Source organism: Limanda limanda, chromosome 14, assembly GCF_963576545.1.
Source record: "Limanda limanda chromosome 14, fLimLim1.1, whole genome shotgun sequence".
Lineage (NCBI taxonomy): Eukaryota > Metazoa > Chordata > Actinopteri > Pleuronectiformes > Pleuronectidae > Limanda > Limanda limanda.
The window spans coordinates 17058792-17078312 of record NC_083649.1 but is presented as its reverse complement, the minus strand read 5'-3'; the positions used below and the strand labels follow the sequence as shown (position 1 = coordinate 17078312).

Below are 19521 nucleotides of genomic sequence, written 5' to 3'. Positions count from 1 at the left end.
GAATCTCCTTAAGTCACACCTTCAGTGAATCCATTCTTTATTATTACACATTAAATAACATCCCCATTCCCTTTAAAGATTGCAATGTAACTGTGGAACTTAAAGCAGCACAAAGTTGTTGTCAAAAAACTTTTTTATATCATTTTGATGGCACACAAACATATAACATGGAGAATTGCATCTCTGTGATCGCCACAGGGCTCCTGCAACGCCCGCAACTACACATAGTTACTCTGGTGTGATTTGTTCCAGAGTAAGTCATGGTCAATGTGTTAGTGTGCTGCACACAGCTCTACCATGAAACAACAAAGAAAAACACAAAGTTAAAGACCTTTATGTTGTTTAAATGACAAAATGTATTATCATGATGAATATAGTCTTTACACAACATTCATGCAGGGTATGCTTCTCCGCTCATATGCTTTCCATCTCTTGTTAAGATTCATCTCAGATGTCCCAACAAATAAAACTATGCACTTGTCTTCAATCCTGTGACATTGCTCAACTCTGTCAGTCGACATGGTTCTGAAGTTGCTGGTTCCTTTTCCCTCAGCTTGTAAACAAATGCATGTGTCCATGCAAAGGCTTGAACGACTACTTGTATATACGACACTGATAAAAACGTGAATTACGCCTCCGTCTTGAGTTAACCTGATTATAACAATGTGGCTGCTTTTAGAGTCTTTAATGTTTCTAAACTCCATTAGTGCAAATGTTGGTTGAAGACAACCATTTTTCTTTATCAGGAGGGTTGAGTAAGGTGGGAAATATTTTCTCTACTTCCTCTGATGCTAACATACACCCAGCTCCTCCAAGCAGTGCTGCAAATTGTCATTTCTGCCAGGATACTTATTTTCTCTGATCCTCTTCCTGATGAGGGTGGCAGCCTCTTCAATCACTGTTGGCCACTTTACAGAGGACGTGCAGAGCGGCTGGAGGAGCTCCAGGTTGGGCTTGCGCTCCATCCCTATCAGGAAACGTAGGAAAATGTCCAGTTTGCCGTCCTCACTGTGCATGCTTCTGTCCACAGCGCTCTTGTACAGCTCCATGCCTTTATGTCCCTTGAACATCTTGAGCTTGCCTCTCAGTTGCTGCTCCAAAACATTCTTCCCCTGGTTTCTAAAGGAGAGAAACACATACAGGGCGGCCAGGTACTCCTGCACGGTGGGGTGGATAAAGCTCAGGACAATCTCCTGAAACAAGACGTGTGGCTTTGTGATATATTGTGTGCACAGGCCACTGTTAATCACCGCCTCCCTGTCGTTGATTCCAGTGTGTTTCCAGTTGGGCCTGGTGATTTTGAACTGGCCTCCTTCCAACATGTTGAAGGCCAACTCTCCCAGTTTCATAAGGAAGTCTCTCTCTTCCTCCAGGCTCAAATCTGGAGCTCTCAATATACGATGCTGGCGTGTGAGCACTAGCACTAGCTTTGTGTACAGGTAGGTGATACTCCTGGGCAGCTCTGCCCCTGGCCCCTGTTCTCTAAAAATGCGATACCCCTCATCAGCAACCAGTGAGCAGAACAAGGGCAGGTGGCACATGATGCGGAGGGTTCTGAAAGACTCGATATATGCAATAACTTTGTCTGCTTGACCTGGGTCCTTAAATCTCCTCCTAAAGAACTCCTCCCTTTCGAGGTCACAGAATCCACGCACTTCGATCTCATCATAGTGCGTGTCCCAGGGGATGCAGGGCTTTACCTGCGGCCGAGAAGTGACCAGGAAGAGGCCGCGGTAGAGCAGCCTCCCTCTGAGGAGGTTGACCACAATGACGTTCAGGGTGGTGGGCTCTGTGTGGTCGCTGAGAAGCATAGTGTTTTCAAAGTCAAGCGTCCCATTGTACTCGTCAAGCCCGTCAAAGACAAACATTATTTTGCAGTCCTCGCATCTATAGTCCTCATCTCTCAGTTTTTTAGATTCTGGGTAGAGTTTTTGTATTATTTCCAAAAAGGAGGCTGTGGAATCCTCAAACTGTTTGAGTTCCCTGAACGGCAGAGGAAACAAAAAAGACACGTGTTGGTGGGAACGCCCTTCAATCCAATCCAGGACTAACCTTCTGACCGCCATTGACTTCCCCGACCCTGCCACTCCAGTCATCAACAGTAACTTTGTGTTGGAGTACTCCGGCCTTTCAGAGTTGAAAATATCCTTTGTGGAAAGACGCTGCTTTTCATTCCGGTTGCTGTCCAGTTTTTCTATGGTCATGACCTCATGATCAATATTTGGGCCGTTATCGCATGTTGAGGTTATGTAGAGGTCAGTGAAGATGTCGTCAAATGGCCTCTTCTCTTCCTGCACGGCCATATCTTCACATACTTCACCATACTTCTTCTTCAGATTCGCACATAAGTCGTGACGTACTTCATCTGAAAAAAGGTAAATGTGTGTTATATTAAGATTTAATTAACAGTATTTAGCCATGAAGACATTAGAGGAGTGAACTTACGTCTGAGACACAAAGTCTCGAGACAATCAACCATCTTTTTTTCCCCCATCTCCCCGAGAACGATTTTGGTGATCTGCAAAGACCCGTCCAGCCCGTAACACTCCAGCAGCCGGTCCACAAGGTTCAGTATGTCCATGTCCTGGGGAGGAGTGTTGAACGTCTGCGGGTAATGCTTCCACAGCATCATCTTGAAAGTCTTGAAAGCTCCCGACGACAACTTCCTAAGGCTATCAAAGATGGCCTGATTCCAAAAGAAAGATGAAATTCAGCGTTGTTGTTGTAAATTGAAAGTTGTTTGGTATGCAATCTATTACAAACAATAGGTGAAGATAGACTGACCTTCAAGGTGAAGGCCACCGTCAGAGAAGGGTGGCTGCTCTCACTCTGGGATTGGAGGAACTCAGGTGTGACAAAAGGTCCTGATACCATATCATCAATGCTTTTGGATCTGGAGTGGAGAGATTTAAACATGTTTTTAGTGTCAGGCAACAAATGTAGTGTAATCACACACACGCACAGACGTTTAAGTGTCTTGCCATATTTCTTACTTGAGGTTTATCTTTTCACAATCGTCACTGTCGAAGGAGTAGGAGCTGGAGAACGAATCTGATCTTTCCAGCTGGATCCTAAAATCAGACAGACAAGGGGGCTTGTGTTAGAATTAAAAGATGTCACTACATCTTCCATGGATACAATATAAGCTACAGTATATTGTTAGGCACAGCTGCTTAATGTGATGAATGTATGGACTGATTACTTTGTCCTGTTTGTACCTTGTGGAAGATCCATCTCCATCACCCATTTCTATTGAGCCTTCCTCAGATGCCAGTGATGTATAGCTCAGAACTGGAGATCGGGCCCGGGCCACATGATGCCTGTAAAAACAGAAGGAGGGCAATTGTTTAATTGCTTGATCGCCTAATAACAAAAAGTGTGCAAGACACACATAAGACATACTGAATCATCACAGAGACAAGTTGTTATTTTCCTATTTCTTCTTCATTACCTGTGGCTGGTATCCATTGGACTTGTTGTCCATTCTCCGAGGTCCAGAGACGGTCTTCTCTCAGGGATGTAGTAGAGATCGTCGTCTTCATTTGACACAATCTGTTGTCCTCTAACAGACACTGGATCCCCGACGGAAGAGCTTTCTGACCCCATGGCCATCGCAACCGGTTCAGCGTCCTCCATTACGTCACTGAGCAGGTCAGCCAAAGGCTAACATGACGAGCATGTGAGCGGTGATCACTTCTTGTTTTCCAGGGACAGTCTCTGGACTGTAACCTGTCTGTATGTGAAGAGGAGTAAACATGGAGGAAACATCAGTATATCAGTCCTCAAATTATATATCGGGACACATTCAGGATTCAGTGTATTGAGTCTGTTAATGCAATACCTAGTCAAAAAGTTCATGTCCATTTACTTTAAACATGAAAATGGCTAACATAGCTCACATTCTGTATGTGAGCTATGATTGCTCAGTTTGAATGTACAAAAACAAAAACAGACTCACAATCCTTTGATTGCAAACAAAGTGCGATCACATACTTGTTGCAAGCTATAAGGATTATTTAATCAGCTGAACATTAAACATTACAACATTCCCTTAATGATTGTTGTTTCAGTTTCTGTAGGTGCATGGAGTATTTCACGGTATTCCGTTCTCTCGAACTTCCAACTGAGTGGAATAACAAGAGTTTAGTGTCTCACACTTTATGGTTGATTAAGAACAGAAAGATTAACTAATGCTCTGTAACTTTTTGCTTTTTACAGAGTTACAGTAAAGTTTTATGGATGTTAAACATGTTCTTCACATATTGAGAAAGAGGGACAGTAAACCTTATGTCGTACTGTTTGTCTTCTCCTGTACAATAGTCAACCTTTGACCCCTTGTATTAAATGTGACTCCCTTTTGAAACCGGTGTAATAACCTTAGTCATAGGCCTCATATAAACAGGTAATATTCCTCCCAGATTACACAGTGAACCTGCAGGTGTATTCACCCGATGTAAGGAGACATGTGTGCAGCCTGCCCGCCATTATCTCATGTAATAAACTACATGTCACAGACTGAAGGGGTGTAACTGACGGACACGATCTTATCTGACTTTTGACATTTTCCTTATTTGAACTTTAACCTTCCGCCTTGACGTCTGAGACCGAACACTGTCAGCGGCCATAGATGTAAATGACACGTATCAGCATGTTATTATTACTTGTAATTAAATAGAGTAGAAACCGACTGACCTTAAATGTAATGTTTCTGGTTGTTGTTCTTCTTCTGCTTCTTCTTCTACTTCTTCTTCCTGTACTTCTTCTTCGGCTTCTTCTTGTAATAAAACATAAAACAGGTTACGCCCCCTAGTGGTTCAGAAAATGAATAACATGCACTCAAACATGAGAGCTCCTCAAGGGGCCCCCCTCCTCTGGAGGAGCTCTAATGTCAGGTGGAATAGATACTCTTTATTTTATATAAAACAATGTTTTATTGTATTATTTTTATAATATGTATCTTTTACATAGATGAAACTTTAAGTACCACACAGCAACCTGTGCTCCATGGCAAGCAGTTTCGTAGGCTGCAAAAATCTAAATCATTATCAAAAGTAAAAGTACTTGCACAGAAAAGATCCTCTTCTAATGTAATATTATTGTGTTAAGTACATTATGCATTACTTCGTTATATCTGCTGCCTTAACATGGAGGCCAAACAAGGCCAAATGTTTTGATAAATAAAATGAATGTTGAAATGTAGAAATAAATAAATGTAGAAATACAGAAGAAACTTTTATTTATTTATTTATCTATACTTATACTTGTCCATCATGTACAGAATTTAAAAGAAGTGTTGGAATAATTCTCGGTAGTTGTATCAATAACTTAGAGTCCCATTTCATGAGCTATAGTATAGTCTGCGAATGATAATAGCTGAATGTGTTAGTAAACATTATTTTGACAAATATAGAGGAGAAGCACAGTAGCTAATGATTCTTTTCATTACAAAAGTGTATTTTGCTGGAGGTTATTATGACAGTAAATAAATATTCAATTTATGTAATTTTACCATTAATAAGGACTCACTATCATTAGAACAGTTATTTCCTTAATATTTACAAAATAAATGAATTATTGATTCCCTTAGCAAGAGAAATATATCCACCTTCATATTGTGGCGCTGCAGTCAGACGAGATTTATGTCAAATGTAACTCCGACTACTGTGAGTGTTTGTGTGCAGGGCCAGAGCAGCACTGCAATATCCTTCTACTGCAAAATATGAATTATACCAGTCTAAAAAAAAAGTCTACAGCTGCTATAAGAGCAGAGCATTTGCTTGTGTATCATAATTGTATCTACTCCATTTCTAAGAGAGAACATATTATCCAGCTTCACATTGTATGACTCAGTATTTATTCATGATTATTGATTATCCTGATGTCAGAACGAACACTGTTGAGCTTTCTGCTGCATTGTTTATAGGCAACACTTCTCACCGGTGAAATCCTGGTTGTCATGCTCTTTAGTCACTCTGGAGGTATTATGATTTCAGTGTAGCTTATTGACTTGATATGAGCTGAATAAACCACAGCTTTTGTCTTCTTGAATAATTGTTAAGTTATTCTAGTGAAAGAATGTATGATTTGTTGGAAGTCAATAATATTTAACTATTGATCTATATGATTTGACATCCAGTTTACTGGCAGGTATGTCATAAGTGATCAGGCAGCTGATGTTTACATCATGAAACTGTACCAGAATCAGCAGAATCCTCGTCTCTTTGGCGGCCGAGACACCAACGAGTTTCCACCACACTGCGCTTTGTGTGATGGAGGCTGAGCAGTGACAAAGGCGGCAGCAGGAAACAGTGGTAGTATGAGGGGTGATTAGTGCCCATGGAATTGGAAGGGAGGCAGTGCACAAGGGATGAAGCATTTATTCATTGTGTATGTTGTTGTCAGGAGGAAAACTGTTGTTTACATTAACTCATCTTTAATGCTACCCCTTGTGCATTTCGAAAGTTGAACTTGTGCAACTGTTTGTGCCTTTAAAATATACCAAAAGCAACTGCATAGATCTTGGGCCCTCTCCATGGCTGCAGTGCTTCCATCTTGCTTCACCCATGGCATCAATAGGGTGGACATTTTGGGATGCATCATGTCTTCATGTCATTGTATTTATTACTTGAAAGGATTTACTTTCTTAAACTTCAGCCTTTGTCTGAATCAATTGTTTTAGCTCCTGGCTTTTTAAGCCCAGTTTGCTCTGATCGGTCAGCTGGTCAACTTTGTTGTGATTGGTCATGTCAACAATTGGTCATAACCTTCTACTTCATCGAGCCTGCACTGTTATGCAGAGTGTTGTCATACGCTAAGGAGGTTATGTTTTGACCCCTGTCTGTTTGTTTGTTGGCAAGATAACGCAGAAATTGCTGGATGGTTTACAACAGAACTTGGGGTAAGGATGTGGTATGAGTCACAAAGGTGCCTATAAAATGTTGGCATGGATCCCGCAAAGTTGTGTCTACTTTCAACATTGAAGCATAAGGATTTTTTTGGGAAAATTTCCCCCCAATTTCTCAGTAAATTTTAAATCACACTTGTGTAGGGGACCAATATTTATTAGTTCCCGTCTACTTCAACTGGCTTTTCTCTTTCATTCACCACGTCCTGTCACCAATATCCGGTGTAACCCCTCCTCAGATTACACCCACCAGCCTTGTGGCACTAATCGCGCCTCATACAGACACACACACTTCGCATGCTGAGGACTATGACTCCATGTCTATGAGTGTGTGTTTGCGCGCCTGTTTGCGTGTGTGTGTGTGTGTGTGTGTTGGTGTGTGTGTGTGTGTGTGTGTGTGTGTGTGTGTGTTTGTGTGTGTGAGGGAGGGAGGATGCTCAGAGCGCAGCCAGCCTCTCCAGACAGCAGGATGACCGTCAGCCTGTGCGCTGCTCTCCTCCTCTCCCCTGGATGGTACAGGGACGTGTTTTGGAAGGGGGCTCGGGCAGCAGCGACCCACCAGCAGCATCACTTCCTCTGAGCCTGACGTGAATGACAAGTGCAGGAGGTCTCTGTGAGCAAAGCGAGTGCACAGGAATGTGCACGAGTCCGCTGGGCTGCGCTCCGGCTCCTTAAAGCGACATTTGATTTCGGACCTGATGGACCTACCCCCGTTTTGTTTGTAAACACCCGACCTCAGCTGAGCAGAATCCATGTGTTGAATTTTTTCCTTTTTTTTGATTTTCTGAGATCGGACGAGTGGGGGTGTGCAGGGATTGTTTGGGTGTGTTCTTCTTTCTTTTGTCACGCCAAACTTCTACCCATGGCTCTGGTGATGGAGCCTGTGAGCAAGTGGAGCTCCAGTCAAGTGGTGGACTGGATGAAAGGTAGGGCTTTGACTCACGACGCTGGCCGAACAGAAATAACAACCCATCAGCAGACCCGCTGCTTTGCACTGAGGCCAGTCTGCTGTTGCCTGCGCTGCGAGATGCCCCGGGTAGAACAAAACACCTGCTGAGCCTCGGGGTGTTTTGCCTCCCGGAGCCTTTTAATTACAACCTTAAATCGTTCGATCGATCTGTTTTGCCGCGCACTCACAACGTGGAGACGACTTGTCCTCACACACACACACACACACACAGCTCAGCCTGACGCACTCAAATGGCACAAAACGCCCCAAAAGACCCTCTATTGTCCTGCGGTGGTGGTTATTGTTCACGCAGGAGGCTGACAAACACAGAGGAGGGATCCAGCCCCCAAATGATCAACCACCCCCTCTCTCTGGATGTGAGCTCAGGGTCTTTATGTGCATGGATAACATCATTTCGATCCATTGCTTCATATGGTACAGCCATCTGTGCAAAATATGTGGATCCACAGATGCCCCAAGTCCTTAAGAAGTCACAGCTGACTTGGAATAGCGTCATGCAGGCCTAAGACTAGATTAGACAGTTTGAAAAGCTCCCAATTCTGTACTGGAATATAATGCGAGGCCCATAAGTCTTTTAAGAGTACATTTGCAACATTTGAATGAGAACACCTCCTTAATGTTTGGGAAACATGCAGCAGAATAAAGAGGTTGAAAGACACATGCACATTTCAGTTTTATAAAAACAGACTTTTAAGGCCAGTTGCTGTTGAGGTCTGGGCATTCAGCGGGATATTTATTGGATTTATAGATATTAATGTGCAGCTGTTAAAATTAATGACTCATAAAAGTTCCTCAGAGCAACGTCTGCATCATCACTGCAAACACGAATCACAGTGGACCACACCAACCTGTCTGGATACTTTCAGGGCACATATTACTCATTAGCTGCTTTTTGTCTGTTTGCATTAAAAAAAAAAATCATCATGGCACGTGATTCAATGTTGAACTCAGTAGAAGGGGCCGTGTGTGTGTGTGTGTGTGTTTGACTGGGAGCAATGTAAGTGTTTCAGCAGCGTGTTGTGTTGTTTTGCTGAGCCATGTGCTCACGTGTCAGGCCACAGCCCTTCGGAGATGCTCCAGATAAGATGTACACATGTATACAGTAATCTTTACTGCCTCCCCCCCCCCACACACACACACCCACACTTACACACACACACACACACACACACACACACACACACACATTCATAATTCTAAGCCCGAAGGCCTTTTTCTGCTGGATCAGACATATTATGATTGCCAGGATCAGACCTCTTTCAGCAGGAGTTGTGTTTTACAAGCTGTACTTGAATGTGATGCGGCCTTTTTAAGCACTGTGTTTTTGCATTTGGACACACTGGGAGGACGGGGGATGATTTGGAGAAAGGCAAAGACAGAATGACCACAGCAGTTCAAGTGAGATGTGGAGAAGATGGGTGCATAAGCTTATAGCACTTGTGAGAAATGCAGGGAGCAAGGAGCGGAGATGAGATGTGAGCGAGGGCTCTTCAGTGTCCCACATCTGACAAGTGGAGCAGAGACAATTCCTGTGCCCTGAGCCCAGTAATGGTAATTTAAAGTGAGGGACAGAGTGGCACTGCGAGACACAGAGAGCGAGAGAGAGAGAGAGAGAGAGAGAGAGAGAGAGAGAGAGAGAAGGAATGGGGGTGGTGATGGTGGCTGGGTGGAGGGGGTGTCTCCCATCCTTTCTCGCCTCATGAGAGCTCCTAAGGAACGGCAGCATTTTGCCCAAAGCATTCACGGTTCCCACTATTAGTATACCGCTTGGTGATGTCACTGGAGGCCAAATAGGGGCCTCTGTGACCTTCCCACAATCATGTTGTGCGCCCCCCCCCCCCTTGTGTGTGTGTGTGTGTGTGTTTGAATAAGCTCCATTCCCAGCTGTGACAAAGCCGCCTTTAAGAAAAGATTCTGGTCTCAAAAAAAACACAAAGGAATTCCTGCTTTGACTGAAGATGTGTTCTTGACAAGTGCACAGTGGCCGTGCAAACACATATTACTCATGCTGTCACTATTGTAATGCAGGCTTAGTGTAATAGCTCAATTCTTTATGACGGTGTGCATTAGTATAATTCATGTGTTGTGAGCTCTATCAGTTTCATCTTTGTGCTCTCGCTCCTTGTCTAACTCCCACCCACCCTCACCCACACACACACACACACACACACACAGACACACGCACACAAACAGACAGTGATCAATGACATTATAACAATGCTAACAGCCATAACATCTCTCTTACTTCACATTACCAGCGGATTATCTCGAATGCAGATCGGGACGTGTCAGGGCTGCGCTTTTAATTTCCATCTCCAGCGTGCTGGATAATCTGAATGAAATGGACAGCAAAACTGATGTAGTGGAGATTGCTCAGTGCAATCAACAAAGTATTCTCCATCTGGAAAGGCTTTACATGGCACCACTCTCTTTTTTAAAAGAGCAGAGTCATGTAACAAGATATCGAGGATCAGTTCAAGCCCACCGAACTCTGTGAACAGCATTCATTTGAGACTTTGAATTATAGCTGTAACCTTAATTTGTACAGCGCCTGTCAATGTAGTGAAACATGATCCTCTACAGTGACATTTAGAAATGTAAAATCCTGTGTGACTTAATGAAATCAGCAGACAGCTAAGCGGGCGAGATGTCTCATGCTGCCACACAGCCACTTTTTGGAACGCGTCCTGTCCTCTCTTCACTTATTTCTTTATTCTGTCCCGTGGTCGGGGAGAATCCCTGCCAAAGCTCTGCTTCATGGTTCCTATGGCAACAGGGGGTATACTTTCATTGATGTAATGAGTCTCAATTAACTTGGTAAAGAGGCTGATTAGTTAAGCCTTTAAATTTTATGCAAAGCCATGAAACTCCCTATGTTTTCCCCTCTAACATTTAGCTGCCAGCTCAACCCGATGTGAATGCTTGATCAGGTTTAGGCACAGCCCCGTGTCACATGTACATGATTGGTCCGCAGCGATGAAAAGACGAGATGAGCATGGAGTTGTGTGTGTGTGTGTGTCCCTCTCTTACTGAGAAAATAGAAACAGACCGAGTGTATAGAAAATACTCCTGACAAAGGCTACTCTCTGTCTCCACTGCTAAGGGGAGGGCCAGTTAGCATGCCGAGCACTCTCTAGTGACATTCACCTATGACATACACAAAAATGAGCGATTGTTTTTGCAACTAATTTGTGTGTTTTCTTGATTTGAAAGTGGATAAAACTGTAAAAACTATAACAGTCAAGAAACCCCGATGCAGAAACATCAGTTATCAAATCGAAATGTGTTTACAGAGGAAAAATCTAAATGTCGGGTCTATTTGTAACTTCATCCAATGTCCTTGGTTTCAACGTAATTCTACATGATCAGGGCAGATGCAATGTAATTATGTCGGAGAGAAGTTCCTTTAAACGAAAGTCTCTCACGGCCGTTGTCGAGGATTTGAGTGTGTGATGCTATTCTTCTCCAAGAGTTCCCGATTGAATGATGACCAGCTGTATTTACTGTACCAACACTTGCAATAACAATTTTCAGTTAAAATAGAACTCAGGAGAGTTCATTCCTCTTTCTCCTTGATTCAATTAAGACTCAAACGGTTGATATCTATTTCATAAATGTGCCTGATTCTGATCAAAGTCCATGAATTACAAAGATACAAAGTTGAATGGGTTATTTCGTGGCCCATGTCCTGTCCTTCCAAGTTTCATTCAGATCCGTTCAGTTTTGCGTAATGCTCACAAAGAAAATAACCAACCGACAAATGGACAGAGGTTAAAACACAACCTCCTAGACGAAAGTAATGCAAACACTTTATTTATTTTTTTAAACAAAAAGCCTCGTTGCAGACAGGAGATGCAGAATCAGTCTGTGTCCTGTAGTCGGCTGGACTTCATCAACTGATTTACCGAAAGACTTCACTTCTGCTTCAAAAGTGAAAGATGCAAAACAAGCTGAGCACTGACACACTCCTCCTACACGGTTGAAAACATTTTCTAGTTTAAGGCTGAATATTTTCTATTGGCTCTGTTGATGTAGAGGAAAAGTGCAGATTCCTTGTCCAATATGGACACATTCACACACACACACACACACACACAAAAGAGGCATGCCGTGTTGACACTTCACAGTTACAGCACCGTTTCTGGCATTGAAGGCGATATGCAGCCCAGTTAGAGCATGTCATTCAAATAAAGTCCTGAAATCACCAGCCAGCAGACTTATCATCTTGTTGCCTTGTACTCAAAGTATTTTTCCTGTCATTCCGTGTGGATCTCTCAGGCCTGGACGACTGCCTGCAGCAGTACATCAAGACCTTTGAGAAGGAGAAAGTAGGAGGGGACCAGCTGCTGCGAATCACCCACCAGGAGCTGGAGGATCTGGGGGTGTCCCGGATCGGCCACCAGGAGCTCGTACTGGAAGCTGTGGACTTGCTCTGTGCGCTGGTGAGTCCCCTGCTGTGGCACCACTGCTTTCTACTGTCACTTCAGAGAGTGTCGCTCCAGCGCTGTCAAATAATGTTTCTGTGGCACATTTGTCGCCTCCCCAGCTCATCGAGTAAAAGTATCGGGATCAAGCTACAAAATAACGTTGTTTCTTTAGTCCTGTTAGTGTCATCATTTGGATATTTAAGCCCAAAGTTTTCACCCGCAAAGTCATTGCTTAATCAAAATAGATATAACATTCTTACAAGTATCACTAAGAGCTTACGAATTCACAACAGAGGGGAAATTGCATTAGGCCTCAATGTTTAAACATTGCAGCAAATCTAGCAGAGTTTATAATCTGGCCAAAATATCCTCCACAGGCAAATCTTGCAGCTGTCATTAGCACTGACATGGATTACAGCCTCCTCTCCAACTCATTTCTGCTCTTCATCCTAGAAACACAAGTTTAGTGTGTGTGTCGGCACGACAGCCCGCTGTCCTGCTGATTACACTGAAGTGCAGCCGAAAGAGTTGGAGAATAATATTAAAGCTGTAAACACTTTCTTCATGTGCCTCTGAAGTGACCCCTGTGACCTCTGTGACCTCTGTGATCCAGGTCACGACAGAGAAAACAGCGGCCCATAAACGTCTTGGTCATGAGAGTTTCTTCCTCCGCCGTGGAACCTAGTACTTCTTACGTCTGTGTTTATCTTTGCATGTTTTTCCCAAATCCGACATTTTAAAATGCATAAACTCAGAAAATCTGAATCAGAAAATGTTCACTGAGACCTGAAAACATGTACAAGAATCTGTACAGGATCTGTGTTTGTGTGTAATCAGATTTGCAAACATGTAAAAAATCTGTAAACCTATAATGAGATTTGTACGTGTGTAGACAAATCTGTAAATGCGTCCATAGATCTGTAAATTTGTCGATAAATATTTAAATGTTTACTCAGATATTAATGGCTGAGAAGTGTTTTGCTCCAAGAGATAGAAATACAGAGAAATCATCAGTTTCACCTCAGATAGACACCCAGGATTTGGCCATATCCGCAATGTTTTGTTTACTGTGAGCTTTTTTGTTGTAAAAGAAAATGTTACTTATCCATGTGATGTTCAAAGAGCCTGTCTCATTGATAATTCTGCAGGTTTGTTGAGGCAAATTCAATTAAATTCAATCTAAATGTCTTTTTTTAAGAAAAGTGAGTCGTTTTGCTCGCTATACATCAGCTCAGGATAATAACAGGAGACAAAAAAAACCTTCACAGAGTTAAGGAGCAGAAGAAGAACAAAGAGAAGCAGCACATCCTCATATTTCAGAAGCTAAAATAGGTGATATTTGGAAAATATATAATACATACATTTTTTTAACAATTATTCAACCTGTCATCTACTTATTCATTCCCGTTGTAGCAGGTACTGTCCTTTTGATATAGTAGGGGTATAATTTATCTTAATTGAGTATTTATGTCCCTGTAAATGTAAACGTACAAAGATTTTTCTAGTACATTAACTATATCGTTTGAACGTTTCATTTCTTCAGATGCTTTATTTTCCTTCCTCTCCAGACCCTGTTTTTATTTGTACTCACAAAGGACAACACAGAGCATGAAATACCAATTTGCTGCTTTAATACAAAAGTCTCCAGTGTTTTCAAAGGCGTGACGCACTGAGCTGAATTCTTAGACTGAGGGAATATAAAAGCTGAGGAAAGATGAAGGGAGAAGGAGAAGTAGGAAGGAAGGTAAGCGGGTGGAAAAGCGATGAAGATGGGTGTTTGTTCGCCTAAGAGAGACATAGAGAGACTGGATGGAGATTTAGCGGGCCGAGGTCACAGATGCAATCTGAATCTAAAGTCCTCTCATCCTGCATCGCCGCACGGGGGGGCCCTGCTTCAGCCCCAAAGCTCCTTATGTAACTGGGATTTAGTTTAAAGTCTCTCAGGCCCTGCTGTATTAAATATGATTAGTGGCCCTCCTGCCGCGCTCTCTCCTCCCAAGAAACCCTGACGCCCACAGGCCTGCACGTGCAGTTTGCCGTACAGGGTAAAGAGTGTTCCACGATTCCTAGACATGCAAAGTGACAGCTGGAGGAGAGCCGGGGCTAAGTGGATGGGCTGCTGGTCTTATTTCCTCACATGTTCATCATATCAGCGGCATCTGTGTCACTGGACAAGGTGGGCTGCTCTGCCTGTGGTCTTTGTACTCCACAGAGCAGAGTCACCACAAACAAACAGAGTGAACTGACCTGTCCTCTCTCCTGCAGAATTATGGCCTGGAGACTGAGAATCTGAAGACACTCTCTCATAAGCTGAATGCATCTGCCAAGAACCTGCAGAACTTCATCACAGGCAGGCGACGCAGCGGCCACTACGATGGCCGAGCCACCCACAAGCTTCCCAATGACTTCCTTACCTCCGTGGTGGACCTGATCGCTGCGGCCAAAAGCCTTCTGGCGTGGCTGGACAGGTGAGATTTGCAAAAAGGTGCACATCTGTAACACATGTAAACATCTTAAAAGGCACTGAAAACACATAGAAATACACACACTGATACATTCATGCACAAAGTTTTCCCTTTAGGTTTTGTAGTTTACAGCGGCATTGCTGGTTTTTGCACCTTGTATGTTGAATATTTGATCCTTAGGCATGATTTAAGCCCTACAGTTTATCTTAAATGCTTACTTTTAAGTAATTGTCGCTGGCTTCAACTTGATATGAGGAACCTTTTGAATTTTATATTTGCTTTACATATTATGTCGTTTGGAAAAAAACACTGCTTGCTGTCGTGTAGAAGATTAAATGAAGAAAAACTTGCCTCAAAAAAGGCAAAGAAATATTGTTTATGTGGCTTTATGTGTTGGTTCTTGGAGCGTTTTGTTGAAACTTCAATTCTTATCAAAAACAGACTGGTTCTGTTTTTTTTATTGTTATGTCCATGACCAATCAGCTGACAAGAAAAGATGAGTAAGGGCCTTATATAAGTAGTATTTTGACAGGATGGCCAAAAAGGCACAGAGCAAGTCTATTAATATGTTGCTTTATCCCTTTGCTTCTCTGTGGGATCGGGCCTGTGTGTGTTTTCATCTGTCTGTGTGTGTGTGTTTGATGATTTTTAAAGTTCAAAGCAGACAACATTCAACAGAATAACTGAAAAGTTGCAGCCATATTCTGGAGCACCCATTCTGAGTCAAATACAACACAAATACAGAACACATTTATCCTCTATTTTAATTTGAAAATGCACGATTGATGACCAGTGTCAATATTATGCGGTTGGAATTATTTTGTGTATTAGTCTCCACATGTGGTCTTCAGTGGAAGCTATTGTTGGCTTTTCTCATATATAATGAGTTTATTTGGTTTCATCTAATTTATTAATCCCTGAATCTTGTATTAGATTCTAAAATCTTAGGGTACTCATGCACACAACTCTGTTTGGAAATAATCCCACAGATTGAACAGTGATTTAGTCTCAAAGGAAGAATGATCTAATGGTTCATTCCAGGTGCTCCTTCTTTTTCAGATCTCCGTTCGCTGCCGTGGCGGATTACTCCCTGACCAGGAACAATGTGATCCAGCTGTGTCTGGAGCTCACCACAATTGTACAACAGGTAAATAAATTGTATGATAGAAAATACATTATAATCTGTCCAAACTCTGTAAAAAAAAAGTTTAATCCTAAAACAACAGCGAGATCCAAATACCTCCACCGGAAATAGAAACCTTTTTCCCTGCATGAGAATATTATGGTGATCCCATAATGCATTATACATTGCCTCTGCTATTAAACACACTTATGCACAAGTACAACTATGATATATTCAATAGTATCAAACATTTCTGTACATGATACAAAATTTTGCACACTTTGCATTTAATATAAAAATACATATTCAAACACTAGTAAAGAGTTCAAACAACAGAACATATATAAAGGGAAATTCTGCAATCCATTTAAACAGTGAAAATGTAATTTACAATATGCATTATGTATACAACTCCTTCAGGTCGGCTGATCCCTGATAAGAGACGGAATGAACGTCATTATCTGTGTGCATACATTTTTATATAATTATAACATTATAACTATACATGTATTTTCAGGACTTATCCATAAAAAAAGTTTTAGCTTGGTCTTTATAAGTTTATTAGGAGTTAAGTGAAAGGTTCAGGTGGGAAAAATTCAAAAGTGGGCGTGAAAGAGGCAGAAAAGGAACGAGTTGAAGGGAGAGAGAGGATGACAGGCACTGAGGAAGAAATAGAGAGAAAGAGACATGCCTCCGCATTGGTGATTCATTTGTTTTGTGTTTGTGCGTGCCTGTGTGGGAGTGTTGGGGGTTATAGGTGCCAAGCAGCTCGTTTTTCCTTTTTTTGTTGTTTTTGCTTATATCCACCTACAGCAGAAATGCCAATAATAACTCCATTTTGACACATTCTCCTGTGGTAACAGTGCTCTGTGCTCGTTCCACAGGACTGCTCTGTGTACGAAACAGAAAACAAAATCCTGCATGTGGTGAGTTGCCAACGCTATTCTGCCCTATCTTATAAAGTGGACTTTATAATGCTCCCATTTCAATCTTGTAATCTTCCCTAATGTGTCGTCCCCAGTGTAAAACTCTGTCTGAAGTGTGCGACCACATTATCTCTCTGTCCTCGGATCCCATGGTGTCCCAGGCTGCACATCTGGAGGTGGTGCAGCTACCCAACATAAAATCCACTGAAGGACTGGTAAGACTCTGCCTAAGTGAGACTGGGAGAACCACACTCATCTTCTGGGAGTTTCTTGTCTCAGTGTGTCCTGAGAGGAAGCTCTGTGTGTTTATGTGGTCTTACTAAAGCAGTTATTTGGAGTAAATGATTCATCTAAACCCACAAAATATTTTCAGAAAAAATGTGCTTCAATGGCTGAAGATCCCTCCCTTAAGAGGATTTCAGTTACAGAGAAAATTATCAATGTCAGATATACAATATATCATAAAATACAGGCTGATTGATTACATAGTAATTTCAATGAATAATTAAACAACAACAAATGGGCATTGAGTAGGAAGCAGTCGGATATAACTAGAAAAATTTAGTAATTGTATTGGATGTATAGGGATAAGTGAAGAAGCTATGATATAATAGTTATTGAGTAAAATACATCTTCAGCCATAGTTTTACTGCACAGCCTACCTTATGTTGGACTTAATGTTATAAATAACCATAGTCTAACTCACTGGATGCCGATTGTGGGTTTAAACCATAGACTATATAAAGAGGTTTAAACCTGCCATTGGTCTTGTGCCTCGTGCAACATTCAGCTCCCCTTCCGCTTCGGGTCTCTTAGTATTTTTTAAATCTCCTTCACTATGGGAAACAACAACAAGCTCAGAGAGAACAACCCAAAGGCAGAAAATAGTAGAGTATAGATTTCACTTCTTTTTATTAAATTGTGCAATCACAAAGTCAACTAATTTAATTGATAATTGATAATTTTCCACCTAAATAAATACAACAGCCAAAGTATTGTCTTTAAAGTTCACTGTGTTCTGTTTCACTGAAATATTTTATAATTTTAGTTTCCATAGATCAAATTAAGAGATAAATACCACAACATCTTTTGCAAATGTCATCTTATGACCCAAATTTAACAATGTAGATAATAAAATTATATCAATAATCAAGACAGATGTATGGAGTTGACCATCCAATCATGTTGAGTTGCTGCTAAACAAAAAAAACTGTTGGTGATTGAAGCTTTGAATTTCTCAACGGTGTCACACTGCCCCGACTGCACATCCCTTATTGTAAACACAATAATATATAAGGTGGTTCTAGCACATGGGCTTTCAGTTAACTTTTCACTATTTTTTGTTTAATGAACTTAGAATGTTAAATTGTTTCGAGGTCTGATTAAATGAACACAGGAAAAGAACAAAAGTATTTATAAGGTCGGATGATGGTGAAACCTGCTAATTACAGAAATCTCAGCAGAATGAGTCTTGACAGCTTATTGACTTGTGTTTGATTTAAACTTGGCTTGTGCAAATTACCCCGCGGCGCGTGTCTCACTCAGTGCACAGATAGATGACACTCACTTCTGATTTGTTAAAAACTTTTAGAAATCTTACATTTTGTTAAACCCTATCTTCTTTGATTCAAACGGCAAAGCCACTTTTAGTTTTACTCAAAGGGTCAAGTCAGTTGACCTAAATTACAAAAAACAAACAAATGTGCTCATCAGCCTCCAGTGGTTTCACAGCATGCAGATGGTTTTGGATGGTCCTTTTGTTTTAATTCACAGATAAAAAAATGCAATAATAATAATGATAATAATAATCAATTTACAACTAAGTATTATTTTAACCTCATTTGTGTAACACCTTTCAAAACAGCCGTGACAAAGTGCTTTACAAAAACTACAAATAAATACAGGGAATATAAACCATCAAACACAACAAAAATAATATAATAAATGTACGACAATAGCATTTAAAATGAAATAATACAAAATCTAGAGTCAAAAAAAACAAATAAAATAATACAACATCACTTTAAAACAATTGCAAAACAAAGCGATAAAAGAAACAGACAAAGATACATGTCCCTATTGCTTGGGTTAATCTCAATACCTTGCTGTTAACTGTTTTCCACAGTATCTAGTATGTTGTGTCTGGAAGTGGCTTTTACAATTTTTTATATTGGCACTTTAAACATCAGTTGTGGTTTCTTTTCACATTCCAAAAAAGTAAAAGTATTGAGATAAACCCTAAACACTGTGGCTGCTGTCTGGTATCGTATGAAGGTCAAAAGTAGCTGTTCCAAAACTGGGTTGGAGAGCGTGAGTCAGCTGCTGCAAGGCAACATGACATGAGCATGTTGTGCATGTTAAAATATGAACAGCTAAAATGTGCAAATCAACAACCGGCTGTGTGTGCACTTCCTTTTTCGGAGCAACTGAAGATAGTAGATACCGTGTTAGGTAGAAAAGAGGACACTCGTTCCCTCTGCCACCAACTGTCCATCAGCACTGACCTACACTCACACACAAGCTCCCTGCTTGGGGCCACGGTACGCCCCCCCCCACCTCCCCCACCTCCCCCCACTAATGCTAGCAGGGGGCATGGAAGTTCTCTCATCCGTTCAGTGAAACCTGAACACAACAGTGGGTCAAGTGGCCTAAAAATAAACCTCTTACATTCATCTTGAAGACTGGCACGCTGCTTCAGTGTATCTG

General features: G+C 41.6%; 2 protein-coding genes across 2 annotated transcripts in view; one reads left to right on the top strand and one right to left on the bottom strand.

The window, feature by feature from the left end:
* Nucleotides 1–20: 20 nt before the first annotated feature.
* On the bottom strand, nucleotides 21–4752 carry nlrc3l1 (NLR family, CARD domain containing 3-like 1). The gene is made up of 7 exons (XM_061085839.1): nucleotides 4693–4752; nucleotides 3452–3733; nucleotides 3219–3320; nucleotides 2994–3071; nucleotides 2785–2893; nucleotides 2446–2686; nucleotides 21–2365 (listed from the first exon to the last, which is right to left on the bottom strand). The coding sequence occupies exons 2-7, from the start codon at nucleotides 3634–3636 to the stop codon at nucleotides 792–794; spliced, it is 2289 nt and encodes a 762-aa protein (XP_060941822.1). The 5' UTR covers nucleotides 3637–3733; nucleotides 4693–4752; the 3' UTR covers nucleotides 21–791.
* Nucleotides 4753–7766: 3014 nt separating this feature from the next.
* The window catches only part of LOC133019583 (connector enhancer of kinase suppressor of ras 2-like), a 29997-nt gene continuing 18242 nt past the window's right edge, over nucleotides 7767–19521 (top strand). The window contains exons 1-6 of the mRNA XM_061086114.1: nucleotides 7767–7830; nucleotides 12153–12316; nucleotides 14567–14769; nucleotides 15808–15913; nucleotides 16774–16815; nucleotides 16911–17030. Coding sequence (XP_060942097.1) covers nucleotides 7767–7830; nucleotides 12153–12316; nucleotides 14567–14769; nucleotides 15808–15913; nucleotides 16774–16815; nucleotides 16911–17030 — 699 coding nt within the window. The remainder of the gene's footprint in view (nucleotides 7831–12152; nucleotides 12317–14566; nucleotides 14770–15807; nucleotides 15914–16773; nucleotides 16816–16910; nucleotides 17031–19521) is intronic.

Excerpts from the sequence above, each read along its gene's own strand:
- nlrc3l1 (XM_061085839.1), bottom strand. The coding sequence starts at position 3,636 with ATGGAGGACGCTGAACCGGTTGCGATGGCCATGGGGTCAGAAAGCTCT. Across the intron at positions 3,321-3,451 it reads CCAATGGATACCAGCCACAG|GCATCATGTGGCCCGGGCCC; the intron begins GTAATGAAGAAG and ends CTGTTTTTACAG. Across the intron at positions 2,366-2,445 it reads CGAGACTTTGTGTCTCAGAC|ATGAAGTACGTCACGACTTA; the intron begins GTAAGTTCACTC and ends ACCTTTTTTCAG.